This window comes from Mastomys coucha, unplaced genomic scaffold, assembly GCF_008632895.1.
Source record: "Mastomys coucha isolate ucsf_1 unplaced genomic scaffold, UCSF_Mcou_1 pScaffold16, whole genome shotgun sequence".
Lineage (NCBI taxonomy): Eukaryota > Metazoa > Chordata > Mammalia > Rodentia > Muridae > Mastomys > Mastomys coucha.
In genome coordinates, this window is record NW_022196898.1 from 50,411,888 (window position 1) to 50,434,786 (window position 22,899).

The 22,899-nt window shown below is 44.6% G+C and overlaps 1 protein-coding gene across 4 annotated transcripts in view; it reads left to right on the top strand.

Moving 5' to 3' along the window:
* Positions 1-22,899, top strand: part of Ngf (nerve growth factor) — a 53,982-nt gene that overhangs the window by 12,254 nt on the left and 18,829 nt on the right. For 2 of the 4 annotated variants that reach the window (XM_031374999.1, XM_031375000.1), the window contains exon 2: positions 7,051-7,161. The exons of the other annotated variants lie outside the window; for them this stretch is intronic. In XM_031374999.1, coding sequence (XP_031230859.1) covers positions 7,112-7,161 — 50 coding nt within the window. In that variant the 5' untranslated portion in view covers positions 7,051-7,111. The remainder of the gene's footprint in view (positions 1-7,050; positions 7,162-22,899) is intronic. 4 annotated transcript variants of the gene reach the window in all.

Below are 22,899 nucleotides of genomic sequence, written 5' to 3' on the forward strand. Positions count from 1 at the left end.
TGAAGGACATACATTGCTGTCGCTCCCTACTCATCCATGTCCCCACATATAAAATGAGGCTGCTAGCACACACGTCTTCACATAAGTATTCTGTCACCTGCTGGTCTGCAGCATGGGTACTGTGCATTACAATAGTGTGACATGGATGCAGAGCAAAGATAAATGTGGGCAATTCCCTGCATACCCAGTAGCCTGGCTGAGGACATCTCAAGGCAGATGTGACCATGGCATCAGGGTGACCTGAAAGCAGGAAGCACTCCTGTTGTCCTGATCCTCCTCTGCTTCCTCCCGGCTCTCCTTTTCTGACTTCTCAGTCTCCTCCTGACCTCTGAATGAGAGTCCTTAGAGCTTGGTTCAGGATCCTCTTTATTTTCCAGATCATTCTCTTCCAGGATGATGTCATCCTGCCCATCATTAAACACGACCTAAGATCCTGGATGTCTGTTTCCGTTCTGGACCGCTCCCCTGGGCCCCAGGATCCTCTGTTCTACAGGCAGGATCACTTGGATAGCTAATAGACATCTCAAATTTAGAAATGTTAACCCACCCCCGCCCCAAGCCACTCTCCTCGTCTTATTTTATTCCCACAGAAAAATGTAGAAATTGTCCTCAATTCTACTTCCCTCCTCACTGTTCCTATCCCAGTTGCAGTAAGTCTTGCTGGCATCACCCGCATAGGGTAGCCACTTCTTGCCAGTGTGGTTGCCAGTTTAGTCTGAGTCACAGTTGCTGTTCGCCCCTGGCAGTCCCCTCTCCATAGAATTTGTTCCCCTGAATACAGCATTTTATGCAGAAGCAGCCAACACACCCCTTGCAGATGGATGGAAATCATGCTGTGGTGTGTCTCAGCCTCTAATCGCTCTCTCCATTCACATAGAATGAAATCAACATTCCTGGAGCACACCTGTAATCCCAGAACTTGGGAGATGGAGGCAGGAGGATCAGGAATTCAAGGAAACCACCTGGGACTATCTGACCTTGTCTCAGAGTCACATCTTTGACATGACCTTATTGCAGGGCTTCTTCACCAGAACTCACTTTCCTCCCATATGGACATTTGACAATACTTGGACACAGTCTGAATTTTCACAAAATAGGGTTACTACTAGCATCCAGTGGGAAAAGACCAGAGATGCTGCTAAGGAGCCCACACTATCAGTGCGTAAGACAGTCACCCAAATAAAGAAGGGTCTGGCTCCCAATGCTGGTGGGGAGAAATGGTGTCTTAACTAAGCCAGACTGGCTGTCCCCAGCCTCTCCTTTCACCCCTACCTTTCCATGCTGCCCCCGGGATCATGCTATGACTTAATAACTGCAGCAGCAGTCTCAGGATTTTGACAGGTGCTGTTCCTGCTAATGAGGTCACAACCCACCCATCTATGTATGGTTAGCTTTGCTCGTCATTTAAGACTGCCAGGATGTCACCCGCTAACCATTCTAATCCGGAATCTGTCTCCACTTCCACCAAATCCAGTCAGTCCCTTCTGCTGTCTGCTTTGTTTATTCCATAGTATTCTGTGCATTTCCTTCTTTTACTGCCTCTTCCAAAAGAGTAGAGAATGAGGGTGCAGAATTTGTTTATATTCATCAGAAAGTTCTCCACATAGTAGGATCTCAAAAACTATTTGCCGGATGAGTAATTTAACAAATAGGTGATACTAGTGGTTCAATTGTGGCTTACTGTAGAAGGTCCAGAAGAGGAAGCAGTTAGTGATCTTCGGTAATTTGAGGTGGCCATGGTCTGCAGTGCGAGTTCTTGGGTCACCACCTTCCCCTCTAGATGCAATGTCCTAAAACGGAACAGGAGCTGACACACATATCCCCTCAGAAACCTATATGTCTGCAGGTTGCTGCCTTATGAATTAGAGACAGCTGTGGACTTGAATCTTTAGAAGAACAAAGGGCTAAGCTGAAGGCTGAGGGTTCAAGTCACCGTTGGAGAGAGGACTCTGGAAAGAATGGATGGGGGCAAGTCAGAGCCAACAGGGACATTCTAGGTGGTTAGGGTAGAAGGAAGGATGGGCCCAGAGAAAAGCTGGCATCTCTACCAAACAGTCTCTGGTCCACTGGTCCACGATTACAGAAGGGATGGAGGTGCTTCTGGTAACTGTCTGCAGGGAGTCAAACAAAAGGGACGGGTGTTGGTCCTGGGACATTAGGAAGGCAAATGAGAAGAGAGTGTCCAGACAGAGAACAGTCCCTGTACAGTTCCCTGTACAGTCACACTGGCCTCCTCAGAGTTGGTAGCACTGGGTATAAGTATACGAAAAACAGTTCCAAATGCTTGGACTCATTGTCCAAAACCTATGCTTCAGTGCAACACCATGTTGGAGGGGTGGTCCTTGCCACTGACAGGTAGGGAGCCCCCCTCATGTCAACTCCCCACACTATCTCACAACAGTGACACTTGATAAATGAAGCTTTAAAAGCTCACATATCCAATGCCCCAAACTCTAGGGGATACAGACTCTGGGATGGGCAGATAGTAAGGCCCCCATTAAGGAAGGATGCTAGCCACATAGCACTAGCCACGCCAAAACCTTATTCAAGAAATTGTGTGGTCAGGGTCCATGCTTGCAGGGCCACCTTAGGACACGTACTCATGACTGGCTGGTTTTGCTGCCTGGATACTTCTGAGGAGATGACTGTATGGGATTAGCTGGCCAACACCTCGTTTTATTGGTCTGTTAATGTAGATTTAAAGTAACACACCTCAGATGGAGACAGCTTATTCCAACCTACCCAAAATATTATTATGAAAATTTACAAGGTCTAAAGAGTGATATAATGGTGATGAAATTCAGATGTGTTGGAAGACTCATGTCTAATTTAGTCCTGACTCAGTCCTTAGAAACACGGATTTTTCCGGCAGACATAGCCTCATAGTTGCCTGGGTACTGTGTGCCTTGTAGGGCTGGGCAAAGAGGCTGTCTGTCACCCAGGCTCAGCAGTCCCACGGGACAACTATTCATCTCTGGCTTCTCATTTATAAGAACCCATCTGCCAGCTTGTCATGTTGAGCCTTCACCTTCTCAGTGCACACAGGATTGATGCTCTTAAACTTTTCTATCAACACACAACCTCTGAGCCTTCATTCATACTAGGAACTAATGTGGCTGATAACAGCTCAAAGCAACGCCTAGCCCAGGGACAAATGCTGTGAGCAGTCATCACATCCTCACCATTAGAAAAGGCAGCAAGCTACTCACCCACCAGGCATCCAGCAGGCCAATGTTAGTCGCCTTTTTCTCCTGTGTAACATTAAATGAATTATACAAACTCCTTGAATCTCATTTCCTGATCAGTGGAAGCAGAATAATCACAAAGCTTCCCTTATTAAACAATTAAAGGGGAGAGGTCATATAACACTCAGCTCGGGACTTAGCCCATAAGGCTGTTTGAGAAGTAGTTGCCATCCCCATAACATTTGCAAAATCTTGAAAAGTGAAATGCAGACATCAGTCCTGAAAATATTTTGGAGCTGGAGGTATTTATTATTTTAAGGTAGAGGAAGTGAATGGGATAGGAAAAAAAATCCCCAAACAAGGATTGTAGAGGGTTTGTGTCCACATCTCAACCCAGGACTTGATGTTCCTTTGTGGGATAAGCCACAGTTACGCCATCTGTAAGATGGGGATCATGTCACTGTGATGATCAAGGGCAACAATGCTTATAAAATGATTAACACAGCACATTAGTCTCAACAAACAGCATCTCTGTTGTTCTTGTTGTTGTTATTACACCCAAGCCCTTGGCCACCTCTTTGCCCAGATCCAGCATGTCGGTAGAGAATACACAGCCTCTCCACCAAGTGGCTCTTCCTTTCCTGGAGTTGTAGGGACCCCTTGCCTCCAGGTGGTGTTGTCACATGGACCAGCCATGCCTTGTCCTGCAGCCCTTTCTTTTCCTTCCACAGCTTGAAGTTGATCTCCTAGCTACCGTTCCTCATTCATAGGTGGGCGTAAAAGCATGGGAGCCATGTCCTCTGAGGGAAGTTTAATTCAGCGACCAGTTCAGGGCAAGGAGCCAGGTCATATCTTTTGCTACTGACCCTGTACAAGAGTGCTGGACCAGGACAGAGAAGGGTTCTGGTAGTCTCTCTTCCTCAAACACTGACATAAATCACAGGGGTTCCCATTTCGGATGAAAACTATCAAAACAGAAGCACGAGTGTTTTTGCCTGTGTTCCTCAGCAAACATTAAAATGGAGGCACTTTTTGGTCCTACCAAAATTGGTAATTATAAATAATTTCTACTGCAAGAGAATTGTCTGTCTTAAGCGCAATCATTTGCCAGGAATCTCTGTGTTCTAACTATGTGCACACTCTGTTCTGGGCTCTAAACATCAGAAGGACATTTAAGACTTGCACTTGCCGATGGGGGGCTAAAGGGTTTGCCATTCTGACTGGCACTTCTTATTTTAACTTTATGTCCAATGAAGATATTATCCTTTGAGGGAGAGAACCACCAAGACAAACCTAGTCCTACAGGGCTGGCCATTAGGGGAAAACACAATGAAGCAGAAGAAAAAAAAAAGAAGAACTTTATTAGAAATCTCCTACCCCTATTACATGCTTCCTGGGTTATCTGGACCCATGTCTGTCTGTCTGTCTGTCTGTCTGTCTGTCTGTCTGTCATTGATGAGAAAACTGCAAACACTAAAGAATTACAGTACTTTCAACTCAAACGTCAATGAAATTGTAGTGTAGAAAGAATCGTGAGAAACCACAAGTCTTTCTGTTTATGAGTAGGGAAAAATAGTGTCACCCATCAGCTGTCTGAAAGTTCTTGTGCTCTAGTCATAAAGAAAGAAGGGAGATAGTCTTTCAGGCCTGGTGTCTGGCAACTTTGTTTTCCTTCTTTTCCTGGTAACTAGCGACAACTGCGTGCAGGCAGAAGCGGCAAGTGGCGCCCCCTAGTGTTGCAGTTCCCATACAGCCTTGGGTGCGGGATGCAGCCAGTGTTAAAGAACTAAGCCAGTGCTCTCAGACTCTTCTTGGCTTTAAAGACTGGACAGCTCCTGCAAGAAGCTGCTTGCTTGACTTCTTCAACTCAGCTGTGGCCAGCACTACCTCTAGCAGGACTGTCTGGAATGTGTGCTGGGGCCACTTACTTGGGAGGCGAGTCTACTTAGGAATCAGAATGCCTGGCAGGTCACTGGAAAGTCAGTCACCAGGGTGCTCACCATCATGCTCAGGTGTCAAGGTGCTTGAGAGCTGAGGAAATGAGTGGAGTGCTCCTCCCTCCTGGAGCACTGAAGGACAGGCTCTGGCGCCCGGCAGTAGTCGGCCTTGCTGCTTTGACACTTGGCCTGAACTATGGCCTGCACTAGGGAGCAGTTGAGGCCATTCTGCTGCCATTGCTACCCCTCTATGGCATTCCTGCTGCTTCTTATGTTTCTAGCTTAACCCACACACTGAAAGACATGAGGAGATGCTTGATAGAAACCTATTTGTGCCTAATGCTGCTACACCAGGAGAAGTTCAGAAGACTGAGCCAGCCAACACATTGAATGAGCCTGAAAAGCTTATTTATATAAACTAGCCATGGACCTTTGGACTAATCACAGTCATTTACTGGACCACTCATAGCCTTGCCTTTCAGCACCCTCACACCTGTCTCTCTGTTAGGCAACCAGGAGAAGTGCTCTCTCCTCTGACCAAGGTGGATATAGTTACGGAGACATCAACCACGAAGGCTTACTGTAGCAAATAGGTCCAATACAAAGTGTTGCAAAAGCCCTGGCTTCCCCGTTAGGAGCCTAGGTTGATCAGCCTAGCTGATCCTGTGCATAGTTGTCTCAAGATGCCCATGGGGTGTTCTAGATTGCCCGTGCCGGGATAGGGTAATCCAGTTGACAGACTGATAGTCCTTTGGCAGCAATAGGGCAGCAAGGGCAAGTCCAACAGCTACTAATGAGAAGTCAAATTGTGCCCCTCTGAGTACCTCTGTTTATGTACGGGGAAAATGAACTGCCAAGGGAGTGCTCCCCATAAGAACCCGTCTTCAACCCAAGAGCAATTGTAACCGTGTTTAATACATGCCCAGTGTCCTAGAGCAAGGCCAGTCCTCCTTATGGGTCTCAAAAAAAAAAAAAAAAAAAAAAAAAAAAAAAAAAGCCAAAGCTAAAGGTAAAGGTGCCTTGCCTAAAGCCAGTGGCAGAGCCTCCCTTCATTCTTTCACCAACACTTTGTGTGGAAACCTCAGCCAGGCACCCATGATGTTGGTGAAGAAACTGCTGTAGTCACTGCCTTTCTGATGGGGCTTGCAGACCAGTCTAGAAACCAGTCCATGGTGAGCAATGCCACAAAGAAACCGAAAGTTTCCTCTCAGGTGGTGGCAGATTTCCTGAAAGAATGCACGATTCATCTAATATCTGAAAGGCTGGCAGAAGGAGGCGCAAGGCAGTCGCTCCGGACGATGAAGGGGAATCCTCCTTCCCCATCCAGGAAAATGTGTTCTTGTAGAGTGCTATTGCAAATTCATACTGGCTCACACCTGCTCCACCATAAACTTCTCTACCATCTCCAGGCTTTGTGAGGTCACACGGTAACTCAGAATTGGCTGTAGTGGATGGACGTAACACCACAGAAAGCTGCAGAGGCCACAAATTAGCGCTCCTCCTCTGAGTTTGGAAAGGCACTTCACCAACACTCTGCAGGTTTCACATGCACCACCTGCTTTCCGGCTGTAAGCGGCACAAACCCTGCCTCTTAAGCCAAGAGTCTGATCTCCCTCCTGCTGAAACCAAGTACTTGTTCTAGTCAACAAGTGCCATTGGCCTTGGGGCTGTTTATTTCAGACCCTGGGCCATCTGGCATCTACTAGGATCCAGGACATCCTAACAAGTTAGCACCAAGCTTCTAAGAAAGGGCCTGTTCTTGTGGTCTGGGTCACCCCCATACCATCTAATGATATTTATCAACTACCCACGCCTGCCCAGCACTGTGTAAGACACTTAGCCAGGCAGATCTCCAGTCAGCCTGTGACCCCTGAGGAATTCGGGCCTGGCTGAGGCTGCGAGGCTCACATTGTTCTTCCTCAATACAGCATGGGTTTCTGAAGCTCAAGAGTCAGAACTGGGAGCCCAGCTGAAGACACAGGACAGGAGATGGCGCAGCTGCTGTTTGCCACTTTGTCCATGAGCACAAGTAGCCTCAGGTGAGTGGGTGCTACAAGGTTAAACCACATGTGACGGCAATGTTCTAAATGAACAGAATCTACCACCTGTACTTATCCACTTACTGTCATAGCTCTATAGAGAGATTCTCCACCACCACCACCCCCAGACCCCCAAAAAAGGATTTTGACATTTTAATGAAGGCTATCAGGAAATAAGGATGGGCAGCCACCCCTGAAGTTCAAGTTTTGCTGTGGCAGTTTGTTTCAAGAGGATGTGGTACACATGCGGTGTGTGTGCACATCTATATGGTCAAGTAGGTGTGTATGCACATGTACATGCCTAAGCATGTTAGTACTTTCTTACTTTCTTATGCACGTCCAGTAGGCTTCCACTGAAGCGCAGATTCAGGCATGGTCAGGGCTGTACTCTCATCTGCTAACCACTGATCTTGAAGGTCATCTTAAGGTCACGAAGCGGGAGGCTCTATGCTTCTGGGTACAGACGGAGAGAAAGACTCCACAACACAGAAACTGTTGGGTGAGTAAGGGCCAGAAGGTGGCCGATAGGGTGGCCTGGGGATTAGATGCAATGATAGTCACTGTTTGAGGGTTTTGTGTTTTTGAAGGAGGCAACAAGGAAGAGAGAGTGGCTAGAGAGCCTGGAGTTTTCAGGGAAAGAGATTGTATAGGGCGGGCAGTGAGCCAGGCAGCCTGGCCAATGGACAGAAAGACCAGTGGTCCCAGGCTCCCTCTCTGCTGTGCTACACTCATGGTCTACCAGTACAACTCCCTGGAGCATCCTTTACTGACCCTTCCCTGGGACCCACAGGCATCCCCTGCCCCTTCTAGCAAAGTACAGTCATTTGAGGTTCCTGGTCCAGACACAAGAAGTCAGCCGGATAGGCTGGAAGGAAAGTATTGTTCCATCAGTGGTGGAGAGACAGTTAGAAGCCCACTCCAGATTCCAGTTGTGCAGACCGTCAAGGCATTGAGCGAAGGAGGTGAAACAGGGTCTACTCTCCAAAGCCCATCCCTGGCATGTCTGCACCTGTCTGAGGGAAGGGTCCTTCTAATCCATGAGATGATTCTGTGTGGCCCTGACCTTAGGAGCCCCTCTCTGAGAGAGGAGCAACATTCTGGGGGAGAGAGAGAGGACCCTCCTGTTACCAACTTTAAAATATTGCCTAGGGACAGCTAAAATGTTTGTGGTCTGAAGATGAAGGGATGTTTCCCTTATTGACATTGAAATAATTAGCATGTTTAGCTTTCCATCTTCATTGTCCAAATATTGTTCAATAAAACATCTTATTGCTGATAATTATCCAAACATTACAGCAAATGGGGGACTCCTGCCAGGGCCAAGGATGCATTTCCAGTTACAGAGTGCCAGAGTGGTTTTTTTCCGCCCTTTAATTGTCACAGTCACCTGGCTGGCATCCCTTGACTGTGGCTCAGTGACTGCGGCTGATCAGTCCCAGGTGAGGAGCACTCTGATAAAGAGTAAGTTCTTCTCCGTGGTCGGATCCCCAAACCTGTGGGTGACAAACACAAGGACATTGTTTCCTTGACCGAGGCTTGTTTTCCATGTGTGGGAGGAATTCCAGACTTGAGAATTCCGTGTCCAGACTTCATAGATTTCCCTTTTTCTGATCAAGACAACGCAACTAATGATAAAGAACAATGCCAGCTTGGCCTCCATGATCCAAAAGGCTCAGGGTCAAAATGTGACCTCCATGGGGATTGGAGAGGATCCAACAGCAACTACTGTCTTCTGTTGTCAAGTTGGACCGCAGGCTCCACCCGAGCAGCTTTCTCTTGGCTTCGGCAGCATGAGGCAGAGCAGATGTGCCTGCCTGCTAATGCGCTGGAGGTTGGAACTATTCTTCCAGCTGATTGAAGTCAGATGCACTTCAGACACTCAGAACTGCCCTACACACAGATGGTGGCTCCGTGCAAGCCCCATCAGAAAATTACAAGTGCTGTGCTTCTATCTTCTAATGCTCTGACAACTGTGGTTTTTTTTTTTTTAAACCAAGTAAGCATGAGAAAGAAAGGCCTTCTCCCTTCTCTATGCACACAGTCTGAGGGGCAAGACCTCTGTCAAATAAAACACTTCTAGCTAGCTAAAGCTGCACCTTTGCCCCTTGATCTACTTTCGCTTTCCATGGTTTCAGTCATCTGCGGTCAACCACAGTCTGAAAGTATTCAATGGAAAATTCCAGAAATAAACAACTCAGTTGTGAATTGCATGCTGCTCTGAGTAGCTGGATAAAAATCTTGCTCCCTCCTGCCAGGATGCCTGTCACCCCTTTTTGCTCTGCATATCCATACTGTACGGACTACCCCTACCTGTTAGTCACCAGGCAACTGAAGTGATTGCCAGATTTACTGTCCTGAGTGTGTTAAGTATAGAGAAGCCTAATAAATTGGCACATTGCTGATCCATTCACTTTACTCCATCTTTTATATCATCCAGGTATTGTATCATAGAGTACATTACTGAGAGAGACAGGGGAGAGAGGGGAGAGGAAGGGACAGGGAGAGAACATAACATCACAGTATATTGTTATAGTTTTCTATTTTGTTTTTAGATATGTTAGTCTCCTTCTGATTTACTTTCTAAGTTAAGCTTTCTCATAGCCATAAGAATAGGAAAAGCCTGGTATGTAGAAGGTTCAACATTACCATAGTCTCAGGCTGTTATGAAGAAGTGGGTGAGTATCTCAGAGCAAAGAAGGGGGATTACTGGATAAAACCTGGGCTATGATAGAGAAGTCTGCAATGTGTCCTAAATGCTAATACTAGTTATATCTGCACTAAGAGGTTGGAATAAAAATCAATATGGCACCAGAGTGAAGGACAGCAAGGCTAATGGAGCAACCTACAGTTAACCATCTAATTTGTAACTTGACAAAAAAAATATCTTCTGAGGTTGTGTGGAAGCATATAAAGTATTTAATTTGAGTATTTCAGTATAACTTCGAGAAATTTTTTATCTTAAAATGCTAGAGAGATAACAAATTAATTCAGTCCCTCTGAGTTTTACATTTTAGTTTAAATTGTTTTGAGTTTCTTTTGACTTTTCTATATTAAAAGTACGGAATCCAGGTAAAAGATTGTTAGGGTAAGTTTACTAATTGATTGGGATTGGGAGTGTTCATAAGGAATTTATTAGTTTCCTCTCTGTGAAAAGTATTGCCTGTTGTGAGCATTAAGTCAGATAATGCATTGGAAACATTTACCACAACAACTAACACACTAGATACTGGAAAAATTTAGCTACCATTTCAGCATTCTCTCTCTCTCTCTCTCTCTCTCTCTCTCTCTCTCTCTCTCTCTCTCTCTCTCCCTTTCTCTCTCTCTCTCGGTGTGTGTATTCAATATATATTTCATTTTTATCTTCTTACAAAGGTAACACCAAGATCTAATTTTAAAATGATGTGTGTGTACTGGGTGTGCATGCCTCTCCATCTGTGAGAGTGGGCATGCAAACATCACAGCATGCTTATGGTGGTCATAGGACAGCCATGGCTGTCAACTGCCTTGTTCCTTGTTTGAGACAGGCTCTCTTGATGCTCACTATTGTGTGCCAGGGTGACTGGTGCAGGAGCTACCAGAGATTCTCCTGTCTCCATCTCTCACCTTGTTGTAGAACACTGGAATAGAGCTGTGTGCTACCTCCTCCAGCTTTCCTTGGACTCTAGGCTTCTAACTGAGATCCTCATGCTTGTAATGTGAACGCTTTACCCACTGATTTTCCCCAGCCCAAGAAGTTATTTAAAAACCAGGAGACAGGAAGCCTCCATTATCTTAATTTCTGAGTCTATGACATAGATGTGAATGCAAAAGACTGCACTGGGGACCTGGCCGAGCTCCTCTAGCCTCTGTCAGTGCTTAGCTCTCTTCACAGCTGCCTTTCAAGTTATGCTTAAGACAGCATAGCAGGTAGTAAGGACTGGAGAGGACCTTGCGATTCATCCCATCATTATAGATACCTTGCCCAGTGTCACAGGGAAGCAGAGACAAGACTAGCCTAGAGCTTGCTGCTTATCCATCCATCCACTCTGACAGGTGATCCTGCTCCTGGTTAATTTATAATGATATTGTCTTCCTCTGCTGTGCTGTAGATGTCTCATGATGTCCCACAGACAGAAGCCCACTGCTAGGCCTACAGCAGGCAATTGACAATGGCTCAATCAGTCCTCTGATGTGCCTAGGTAAACACTGAGCAGTGTAGATTGGAAACTAGCACAAAGTCCCTGCGCTCATAACATTCCCAGAGACTTACCAGGGAAGGCATAGCAGGGGTGTGGAGATTTGGGGGGAGGGGAGATTTGTATACTTTAATTTACAGAAGGAAACACACACACACACACACACAAGAAAAGAATTGCCCAGTGAGCTTCCAGGAAGCAATATAATAGTTCAGGCTACTTACTGCAGATAAAGTTGATTTAGAGCACTTATTTTCCTTCCTTTCATTTAATCCTTGGACTTCTTCTGTATCAGCCCCCTCCTCATGCTCGTCTGCCCAACATGAACTATCTCGAATGCAGGCATGCCACTGCATAAATGTTTGAATTTAACATGCCCAAACCTAGCTCTCGATTCTGCCTCGCAACCCGGGCCCCCTTCCCAGTGATTTCCTTCTTAGTGAATCTGCTCTCTATCCAGCAATGCTGGAACATTTGAGTCTCCATTCTCATCCTTGCGCATCACAGCCCATCAGAACCTCTCACTGGCCTTTTCTCCTCCAACATATCCCATGCACCACGATGTTCTCTTCTTCACCTCCAGTGTCATTACAGCCAAGATGACAGTCACCGCTCACTCATTATCACAGGCACTGCTTCAGCTGTCCTTCCCTCCCCATTCTGCATGCTCAGTTAAAGCGCTCCCTTTTGAATGCTCCAGGCTCGGTCATGTTCTTGATCAGTACCTTCTCAGGGCTTCCTTACCTCCTTCATTATGAAGTCCAAACTCACCCAGGTCTACAATGCTCTGTAAGAGCCAGTCCCACTTGCCTGGGAGACCTGACTTCTGACTGTTCTGCCTGCGCCATACAGACATGCCCATGGCTCTCAGCCACTGCCTTCAGCCACTCTCAGAACTCCCCTCTGGCCTCCCCATGACCATTACTGCATAGAAAGTCCAAATCAGCTCTTTGCCCGTTCATAATGCTAGAACACTTCCTGAACATTGCTTTTTCCAACCATATTGCCAGCTGGCATTTTGCTGTCTACTGCTTTGTTTTGTTAGCTAGAATTTAAGCTTCCTGAGAGCAGAGGACTCTTCGATTTGTGACTGTATCCCACCTCTAGGAGAATGCCCTTGCACATAGTAGGTGTTTAATACATAAATGATGAAAGAGGGAGTCAGCTATGTATTTTCCTGCCATGATTCACTTGAATGATTTGTGCTTGTCAAATGCCCCTAAGGTCAATGTCATTAACCTATAAAATCCCTATGGTTTCAAGCATGGTGTACCTGCAGAAGAACAGGTGCTCCTTGCCAGTGTACTGGATTATTACAAGTGATTGTCAGATACTAGCCGACAAATTTTGTGACTTCCGTCTAATGTACCTTGGGTTACTATCACCTCAGTGAAACACGACCAATGCAACCCGGGCAGGAAAGGGTTTGTTTGGCTTGCACATCCACATGGTAGTCCATCATTGAAGAAGCCAGGATGGGAACTCAAGCAGGACAGGAACCTGAAGGCAAGAACTGATGCAGAGGCCATGGTGGGGTGCTGCTTACTGGCTTGCTCCTCATGGTTTTCTCAGCCTTATTTCTTATAGAACCCAGGACCAACAACCCGAGGGGTGGCACCACTCACAAGGTGCTGGGCCCTTCCCCATCAATCACTAATTAAGAAAATGGCCTATAGTTGGGTCTTATGGAGGTATTTTCTCAAATGAGGTTCCCTCCTTTCAAATAACTCTAGCTTGTGTCAAATTCACATAAATCAAGCCAAGACACATCATCTGCAAGAAGCATTGTACCCAAAAGGTTAATTTTTAAGGCTAGACCCAGTGTTCAATTAGAACCTGGGGATACAGCTTTTGAGAAAAGGATCGCAAATGGCTCATCATGTGATTGAAAAGGGGAGAGGAAATTGGCTTGCGTCAGTAGTCAGGGCTGTCTGCAGTGACCTTTCCTGGGCTTGAACATGCACAGCCAAGCTCTGGGGAAAGAGTCAGAAGCAAATGTAATGGGAAAGTTGATTGGATGTGAACAGCCAAGGTCGAAGGGTCTGTCTTAGAGGGAGACGTTCATGTTATTTGTCTGCCACAGAACCATGGTGAGTCAGCCACTCAAAGAGTTCTCTGTCCCTGTCCAATTCTGCTCCACTCCACAAGAGTTAGACAGCTTGCTCCCTCTATTTTGGAATCACACCCATCTGTTTGTGTAATGGTGGGGGTTCCCACTGTGCCATCCTTGGGGCTCACATCCAGTGTCAGGGAGGCAGTACTATAAGGTCTTCCCCGTTCAATGGATTCTTCAGAAGGAAGAGATTTACAGAAAACTCAGGGTTGTGAGGAGCTAGATCACAACACAGTGTACCAGGAGTCGTTTTACAAATGCATCTTAAAATCAAAGCTTCTTGTAAAGAAACAATAGAACTTAGTTCTGCATTCAACTATTTCCTTGGGCTCAAATAGAAATAATCCACACGATGTATCTTTGTCTGCTTACATTTTCTCCTGATGACAATACAATGTTTTTCTAGTCCCTAGGTCACCATCAGTTATTTGGGGAGAGATTTTTCATTTAATAAAACCCTTTGGCATCTGGAAGACTTGTTTCAAAATTTGATTTTTAAAAAAAAAGAAAAGTAATTATACATTTGAAAGGTAAATGAAGAGAGAGAGCGAGAGAGCAAGAGCGAGAGAGAGAGAAAGCATGTTAAATAAGGTAAAGTAGCTTGAGATGATGGATAGTTTGGCTTAGCTGAGTGGACTGATGCCCACCCCAGAAGCCACTGCACTTACAGAACAACAACCAGCAGTTGTCTGGGGCCTGGGGCCAGCCGTCTTGCTGAGAACACATCAAGCCCAATTGAGTGGTTTAGGGAAAATGGCATTTAAAAAATAAAAATACAAGCCCAGTGGGACTATTAAGAGAAAGACTTGTCCAGAATTTTTAAAAATATACTTCAAGGACTCAAATAGTTACAACAGGCTACATCAGAACCCTTTATACCAAGAGAAGTCGCTTACCAAAGCTGTGAGACAAGAAAAGTATATGGGTCTGTTCTTCATACTGACTGGCTTAGAGGGACTGACATTCTCCCTCTCTCCAGAAAAATCCCAAGACTGCAATTGTGCACATACATCTATATTTTTCCCCAAGCTCTGATTAATGCAAAAACCCATTTACTTGGATGACTTAGATTAGTGTCTAAGTGAATGTTTTAGTGTATTGATTCAAGTATACATTGCCAATTTTTCAGTATAATAAAAAAGACCCCTTAGTGAAGTAAGTTTGATTCCAAGCAAATGAAATCTTAGAGAGGCCCAGTGCCAGCTGGTGTATGGGGAACTCTGAGCAATGAGTGCTGTCTCTAACCCAGTAGTTCCTAAATTTGTTTGACTATTAACCAGTATGATTAACCTCTTCATCGCTGTGATGAAATACCTAACATGAGCTTAAAGGCCAGGATGACTTTCTGCTTCAGGATCTCAGAAAAATGCATTCAGAGGTCTGGTAGAGCCATTGCTTTGGGCTGGGGGCAAATAACATCATGAAGGTGGAAATGCACTGAGGAAGAGGAAGCCAGGAAGCAGAGAGGGGATCAGAGACAGCTATAGCCTTCAAGAATGTGCCCTGGATGACCTATTCCTCCAAGCAGGCTCTGTCGCTAGAACTTTCTATAACCTCCTAATAGTGTAGTCAAATATTGATTCCCTTTATGGATCAATCTATTCATTGAGACAGACAGTTCATAGTTCAGTAACCTTGCAATGACTGAACCCTTCCATCAGGAACTAAGACTCCAACACTAAGTCTTTGTAGGAAATGCTTCATCTGAAACCCATAGCGCAACTTTTGCTTCACCAAAACTTTTCTTTGATATTCCAAAGCTTGGGAAATGCTGTTTAGACATTCCTGTGATGTGGCCTAGACCCACTTTCTGTTGTTCATTCACCGACTTCTTACATGAACATTTCTTAGCTTCTACAGGCCAGATCCTGCCTAGACACCAAGACAAATAAAAAGAAGGAAATGTCAAAGTCCTGGCTTGTTGGTAGCTGTTAGTGTGATAGGAGAGATGAACATTTATACAATTTCTGCAGTATCATGTGATACAGGCTTATCTGACCCTTTCATTTACAATCTAAATGGTTTGCTGACTATCTCAGTATACTTTACCCCAACCGCCTTGTTGTCTATCCCTAAAGGCAAGACTCAGACTTTGCACTTGTCTGTTGTTCCCTCAGGTTCCTAACATGGAATGACTATATGATAAGACATCGAGTGGGTACTTGTTGGTTGATTCAAGTCTAAACTACTGAACTGGATTATCTATTATTTTTTAAGTTTTGTAATGATGAGACTCTTTCTCAAACATTGGTATAATCCTGTGCCTACCACAGGATTACCACAAAATTATTGAGTAATTCATTGGCTCTACTTTTCCAGGAGCCATCTTAATGCCATAAAAGTAACAAAACCAAAGCATGCTGTCTCTCCAGAGGACAAGCCATGGCAAATGGAAGCAATTACTCTCCTCCATGGACACAGCTACAGTATTAGAACTTAGGGCATACAGTCAACTTGACCTTGTAACCAGAGAACGGCCAAGTTTCTAACTTTACATATGGGCATCTTGAGAATCAAGTGAACATTTAGCTATTCATTGTAGAATTTAGTACAGATTAGGGCTAGCCACAATTGGTAACACTTGGGGAGTTGTTAATTTCTTACTGGCAATTTCACTGTAAACTCCCTACATAAATTTCAGATTTGTGCCTAGCATTGTCATCCAGATTTTATGCACATTTATTCAATGTATATCTGCTGGGTGGTTTCTAATTGTACAGCCATTAAGCACCTCTGATGCTTTAATGACTTGAGAATTCTTCAAAGCCACAAAAACTTGATTTCATAAATGAAGGATAAAGTGAATGTAGAGGGGACCATTTCCATTGGGTTCCCATATGAAATGGCAATATGGCCTTTGTACTGTCTGTGCTACTGCAATCTGGGGTTAGACGATTCTCCATAATAAAGTGTTCTCTGGGCATTAGAGGAAGTCTGTAATATCCTTAGTGCCTACCCACTGGATGCCACCAGCAACCCTGCTACCTGCTTACTGACAGGAAAGAATGTCTCCAGATACTGTACAGTGTCCCCTGGGGTGGGAAGAGGTGGAGGGAAATCTTTCTTGGTTGAGTATCACCAAAAGAATTCCTGGTCATTGAAGTTAGTTCTAGATAAGTAGTGTGAAGTGCCCTTTCATGGATGAGCCATTCGTTTGTGCTGAGAGAACAGACAGCATTGTTTCAAATGCTTTAGAACTAGACAAACCTCTTTCTAGTCTGTGTGGCTCAGAACAAGTATCTATCTTCCCAAATTACAATTTCCCAATCTATATGAAGGATGGAATGCCTGCTCCGCAGCCTTCATGAGCTGTAGTGAGTCGTGCCCTGCAAGAACCCCACTAGAATGATGCCTAGGAAGAAGCAGGAATTCATTAGATACTCGGGTTCCCTTTATTTTCCTGCTGCTCCACCTCCCCACACCCCCTTGCTCCCTCCAGCCCTTTCCCTGATGTCTGGAATGAACACAGCCAAAGTCTATGCCCTACAAATGTCTTGGTGGTTTATTTCCAATTTTCCCTCCTATAGAACAGATCTGCAGGAGCTAATATTATATCCAAACCTTATGTGAGCTTTGGAGAACAGAACAGCCTAAGTCAGCAATGGATGAAGGAAAGCCTGAGCCCACAGCTCTTTTCACTCACGTACAAGAACTCTCTAATATAAGCAATACATCCACACACGTTGTGACCCTTCTTCAATGGCTCATCCTGTACTCAATGTGATAAGAGTGTAGCTTGCCTAAACAGAGGCACAAGCACTGTCCTCCACCCTAACCCATCTTTATCCGTCAAATAGACCTGGTTACTTACTCAGCAACATTGTCTGAGCCTTTGCAGAATGAATCAGCTAGGCGCCATGGGGAGAAGGCAAAAGGTGGAAACATATTTGGTGTAGTCCTGAGCCTGGGGGACCCAGAGAGAAGACATATGGAAAGGCTTATGAACCTTATTTTCATTATGAAGGCATTATAGCAACGTTACTAGCCACTTGGAGAACAAGGGAGGGAGAAAGGGTGGGGTTCACCCAGAGATCTCACACTCAGCACAACTGTTTCCATTTACACACCGACTTCCAGCCCCAACTCGTATGTGCATGGGATTTCCTGGCTGCCAAGATCTCACACATCTCTTAGGCTCATGACTCTGGACTAGGTTACGAGTGCCCCTTCATGCTAGTTGTGCCCACAGTCTGCATATTAATGACTGCATAGATGCTCACAAAAAAAGATTTTCCACAAAGTAACTAACTATCCTTTGATTGAGGAATTCTTAGTGTCTGGTTATGCAATTCAGAATTTCTAGTTGGGAAGAAGAAAAGGGAGTTACACTTCTCCCCTCTGAAGACAAAAAGCTTAAAGATGGGGCTAGCAGGTTAAAGAAAAACAAACTACATTCTATACTTTAAAAATTGGATTATAAAATTATCTTAGAATACATTGTTTGGATTATAAAGGCTAATTATAGAATATTACAATACAATATGCATGTATGAAAATAAGAAAGTTATAAGAAATAAAATTCAACTATTAACTTTATTCTAGACTTTTCTCCAAGTTTATCTCTTCTGTATGTTTATCTCTTCTATCTAAATTTAGTTTTCTTATAACATTTTCAAAATTAGGGCCACTAAGTGTTAGGCTATGGAGCACATTAGACTCTAAGGCAGTTAGTGGGCAGATCTACTCAGCAAAATAAAGTAGTCTTGTTAGAGTGCAAAGCATGGGTGGCTGTAGGCTGTTGGATCTCTTCCACACGTGCACAGCAGTCTTATCATTCTGTTACAAGTCATCTGTCCATCCGCCCTGCCAACAGGACACCTCTAGTAACCCCATTCGATGGAGTCTGGGGGAGCTGCCAGAATATGAGAAGTCTGTGAAGCTCAGCCAAGGTAACCTTGGACACTCCTTGGGACAGTCCAGGCTGGGGTACAGCATTATAAGTCCAACCTGTTCACTTTATCTCCAGTTTGGGAGAGGGCCATGTTCCTCAGCTGAGCACCAGATGAAGTAGTTGGCTTGCAAAGAGACCATGTTGCCTAAAACATACAAATCTTTAATTACAATATCCGACAGAATGAAGGTTTAATGAGAACTAGCTCAAAGGAAAACTGCATTGTACAGATGTATATTTATATATTCAAGTTTCTATTTCCAGCATTTAATGGATGGAATGGCATTATTTTCTCTCTTTCTCTCTCTCCTTCCCTCTCTCCCTCCCTTTTCCTCATCCTTCCCTCTCTTCCTTCCCTATTTCCCTCTTCATGTTTCCCTCTTTATGTTTCCATAGAGTTCTGTGCACACAAGTTTGATTCTATAGGCAGCTATTACTGTTATCCATCTCATAGAGAATTCTCTCCTCACAACTGGAAGCCCATAATTCACAGCCCATTCTTCTTGCAGGGTGTCAATGGAGTTGAGTTCTGCCCACTGATGCCAGGTGTGTTTCCTGCAACAGTGGAGAGACGCTCTTCTCCCTTGCCATGTGGACAGCTTTGCTAAATATGTACTATTCCCAATTCCAGACATGTTTGTCCCAGGGCACCTTCCAGGTGTCCCAATTTCCTGGCCATTACCATTGCTCTGGTAAAGAAGGACAATGGGTCTTGAGATGATCCTGGGCTTCTCTCAGCCCCGAAGAGCAGCGACAGGGACAAGGAAATGGTAGTGGCTTAGAGAAATGGTGGAAGTCCCTGAGATGGCCTCTCTGCAGCCTCTGCTCCAGCAGCCTGATCCCAGATTTATGGATGGCACCTGGTGGAGCAGTGATGCAAACCCAATGTGAAATCCAAGTACATCCTCATCTATCTCTGTTTGGATTTGTTTTGAGTTTTATTAATGACAGAGGATTTGATTAAACAAAGTTTACACTGTAACCAACTCCAGCTGGACCCAAGCATCAGTGGGAAACCCCAATTCCCCTGATGTCCCTTTGTCCTTTTCTTCTCATGATTTCTTTCCAAAGCATTCTCTCTAAAGCTAATAATGGTGAGGTCATATAATCTCATTTATTTTAAAGACCAGTCTGGCTCATCCAGCCCCAGCAGCCCCGGGATGAAGTGCTTTTATGTTGAGCGTGCTGTGTGTCTGGGATGTGGCCTTGCCCTAACCTATGTGATGAAATCAGTTGGCCAAGGCGATACTATCACTGGGTTTGGGCTCAGATTGGAACCTCCCCATCAAAACACACACTGTACTAGACTATTCATTGAAACATCACCAAGGTTGTTTTGTAAGGTCACCAGAAGCTGATTCCATGAAACTTGCCTCTGTGGGCAGGGTTGGCACTCATTACAGACGGTTGTAATCACCTACTCTTTGGGTCTTTTCTCTAGGGGCACTCAGAAATTACATCTCAGCAGCACAGGCTAAGGAGTGTGGCTTGGTTTGGAGTTTGTGCAGTTGTTTCTCACTCTCATCTTCAAAGTCCTTTCTCAGTCTGAACCCTACTCTCCTTTGACCATTTCTCCAGTGGCTCTTTCAGGAATCCCTTCTTCCTTCTGTCCCTGCCCCTCCAGATGTCCTTCTCCACCCTTCTTTTGAGTTGCCCACTCCTTTCTGCCTCTCCTCTCACCATCCTTGATGCTGTTCTCTCATCTCTTCTTTTCTTGGTGTGTGTATGTGTGTGTGTGTGTGTGTGTGTGTGTGTGTGTGTGTGTGTGTGTGAAGGCCAAGATGGATGTCAAGTGGCTTCCTCAATTGCTCTCTTCCTTAATTTGAGACAAGGGCTCTCAATGAACTCAGGGCTCACTGATTGGCTAGGCTGGCTGGCCAGCAAATCCCGGAGATTCTCCTGTCTCAACCTCCACAGCACCAGGATTACAGGCATGCACAATACGAACCTGGAGTTGTATATAAGTGCTGTGGGTCCAAATCCATGTTCACATGTGTATGCTTGTACCTTACTGAAGGGACCATCTTCCCAGATCTCCTGATCACTTCTTACTGTAGCTGCGTCTGCCTCTTCCTGGTTATTCAGTTTCCTTCTATGATGACATCAGATTTCCTGCGGGTAGGGCAAATATCAAATGCCAGATTTATCTGATTCCATCTGATCAGACCTCCTTCATTCTTGCCCCTACACTCCTCAGGCTCCAAGCTGATGGAAAACGAGATGGGCAACTCTCCCTCCAGCTCAGATCTGGGATCAGCCCCAGCCTGACCACTAATTAAAATCAGCAGATCCAGTACCAGTCCTATCTCTGTGCCAGAATTAGTCAGATTTCCCATGGTGCCTGTGAGACAAGGCCAAACTTTATGATTAACGACCAGCGTGTATCTTTCTGATGTGACTGCCAAAAATGCCACTGTTACTCTGTAGGTGATAGCTAATTTTCACAGCTAAAGAGCCCACTGATGGTCACCTTTGTATACACTGTTCTTGAGGATCCCAAAGAAGTCCATTACCAAATCTCTTATAGTGGGTTTGTAGAAGCAGTAAGCTGGTGAGCTAGGTGAATTTCCAGATTTTACAAGGCGAGTGCTTGCAATGCACACCACTGATCTTCTGTGTGCTTAGCAATGGGGTGGCTAATATGAAAACATTTACTCAGTTCATTATAGCAAATCAAAAAGAGGAGGTTCTCTCTCTTCTGCCTACATGGCCTGTGTGTTTTTCATGGTATGAGGTTCTTACTCTTTTGGAAGAAAATATTTCACCTGTTAAGAGTAAAAGCATCTACATTTTCCTTGAGAAGAATCTTGCTGGGAACTGAACATCTCTTTTTGCCTTGTGATTTACTTCTGTTGAAGGAGGAACTCAACTGGGGGGAGCAGGAAGCCTGGGCAATTGATTCCTGGTTGAGTTCTGTTCATATAAACAGGGAGAGTGAATTCAATAATCCAGATTGATCCCATCTCTAGTTTTCCATTTGCCTTTGGATAGCTTCGTGTTTCTTTCTGTTCAGTGTTCTTGCTTTCAAGTCACCCCTCAAACCAACAGCACTTTTTGGTGGTTTCTTGTTTTAGAAAGTGACAAACAGTGGGGAAAACTGTATGTTTTGGACCAAGAATGAAATCATTAGGATGAATTTCTATTCTTGTCTCCTGGAATTCTACTCTGGTTCTGATTAAGCACAACAAAGATATTGTATTTGATGCTTTCCTATAAATGTGTGAAATGGTTTGCTATTGCATGTCCATGAATGGAAATATTAACAGACTCTGCTTGGCTCCAGCCTCTGGCTTGGTCTTCACACCCAAAAAGCCAACCAACAGAGAGTCACATCCCCATCCCAGAGCAAGGAGCTCACATTTGCCTGTGATTTTTCTTGATGGACAAGGAAAAGGGATTTGAAACAGCCACATTTTGATTTCTAGACTGTTCTCGGTAAAGAGCAACTAAACATTTCTAAGTCACCAGTCTTCCATGACTACATTTCTACCAAAATAATGGGTCCTTTCAGGCCCTATTTCAGGTAGTTGGAGTATTTCAGTGAGGATGAATTTGTTCTCTGAGCTCCCTCAAGGAATGACAGAGAAGTGGAACAATCACAATGTTCTAGAAAATTGTTTTACATTTTTTTGTTTGTTTCTATTTATTTGTTTAGAAATTGGGTAAATTGAAGAAAAGAAAATATACAAAATCCAACATACCCATTACCCATGTCACTGAAACAGAAATCAGCACTCCACCACAGCAACCTTGGCGCCCTTGAGCTGGTCAGATGTGGGATCAGGGTGTTGTGTGTCAGCAGGAGGCTGTCTCTGAGTGACAGAATGAGTCTCTGCTTCTGTAGGATGGGAAAACACTGACCTCAGAAGAGTTTTTATTACTTTTTACACAGGAAACTCTGAAGTAGAAGTATCTGGCAGATAATACACAATAAAAATTATTTAATCATTAGTAGTTTAGATGTAACTGCTCGTAACCCACAGTTTATGCCAGTGAAACACCTAATATTTTAACACACCAGGCTGCTCGACCTCAGCCCTCACACCTACAATTAAACTGTATGCCTTTCATGACACTTTTGGGGAGATCTCTGCCCCCTCCTTGTTCTCTCTTCCCCACAAGCCCCCAACTTAAAGCCAATTTCGGTTCACTCATCATGGTGACCAGAAGCAACAAGTGACAAGAAGGAGAGTCCAGGGCCTCTGTCTGGGGCAGCTGGCCAGCTCATGTGAAGGAAGAAGGGTCTGGTCTTTACTCTCAGGGAGTTAGCTCTCTATTTCAGGTGGGAGCCAATTACTTCCATGGGACTTTTGCATTCTGGGGGATGAGGGATGATTCAGAGTAAGCACTGGATCTACTTGCCTTCACAATCATTCTTGTGAATCATTTTCCTCATTGTAAGGAAAAGCCTCACAATGGCCTGTAAAAGTTGTTCATACATCTTTAACAATTGCATTAGGCAAAAGGAAGTCCCTGTCTCACTTTGAAGAAGCCAGGGACATAATTCCTCATTTTGGTTTTTACATTTGTTTTTCTATATTATAGATATAAATCTCTCA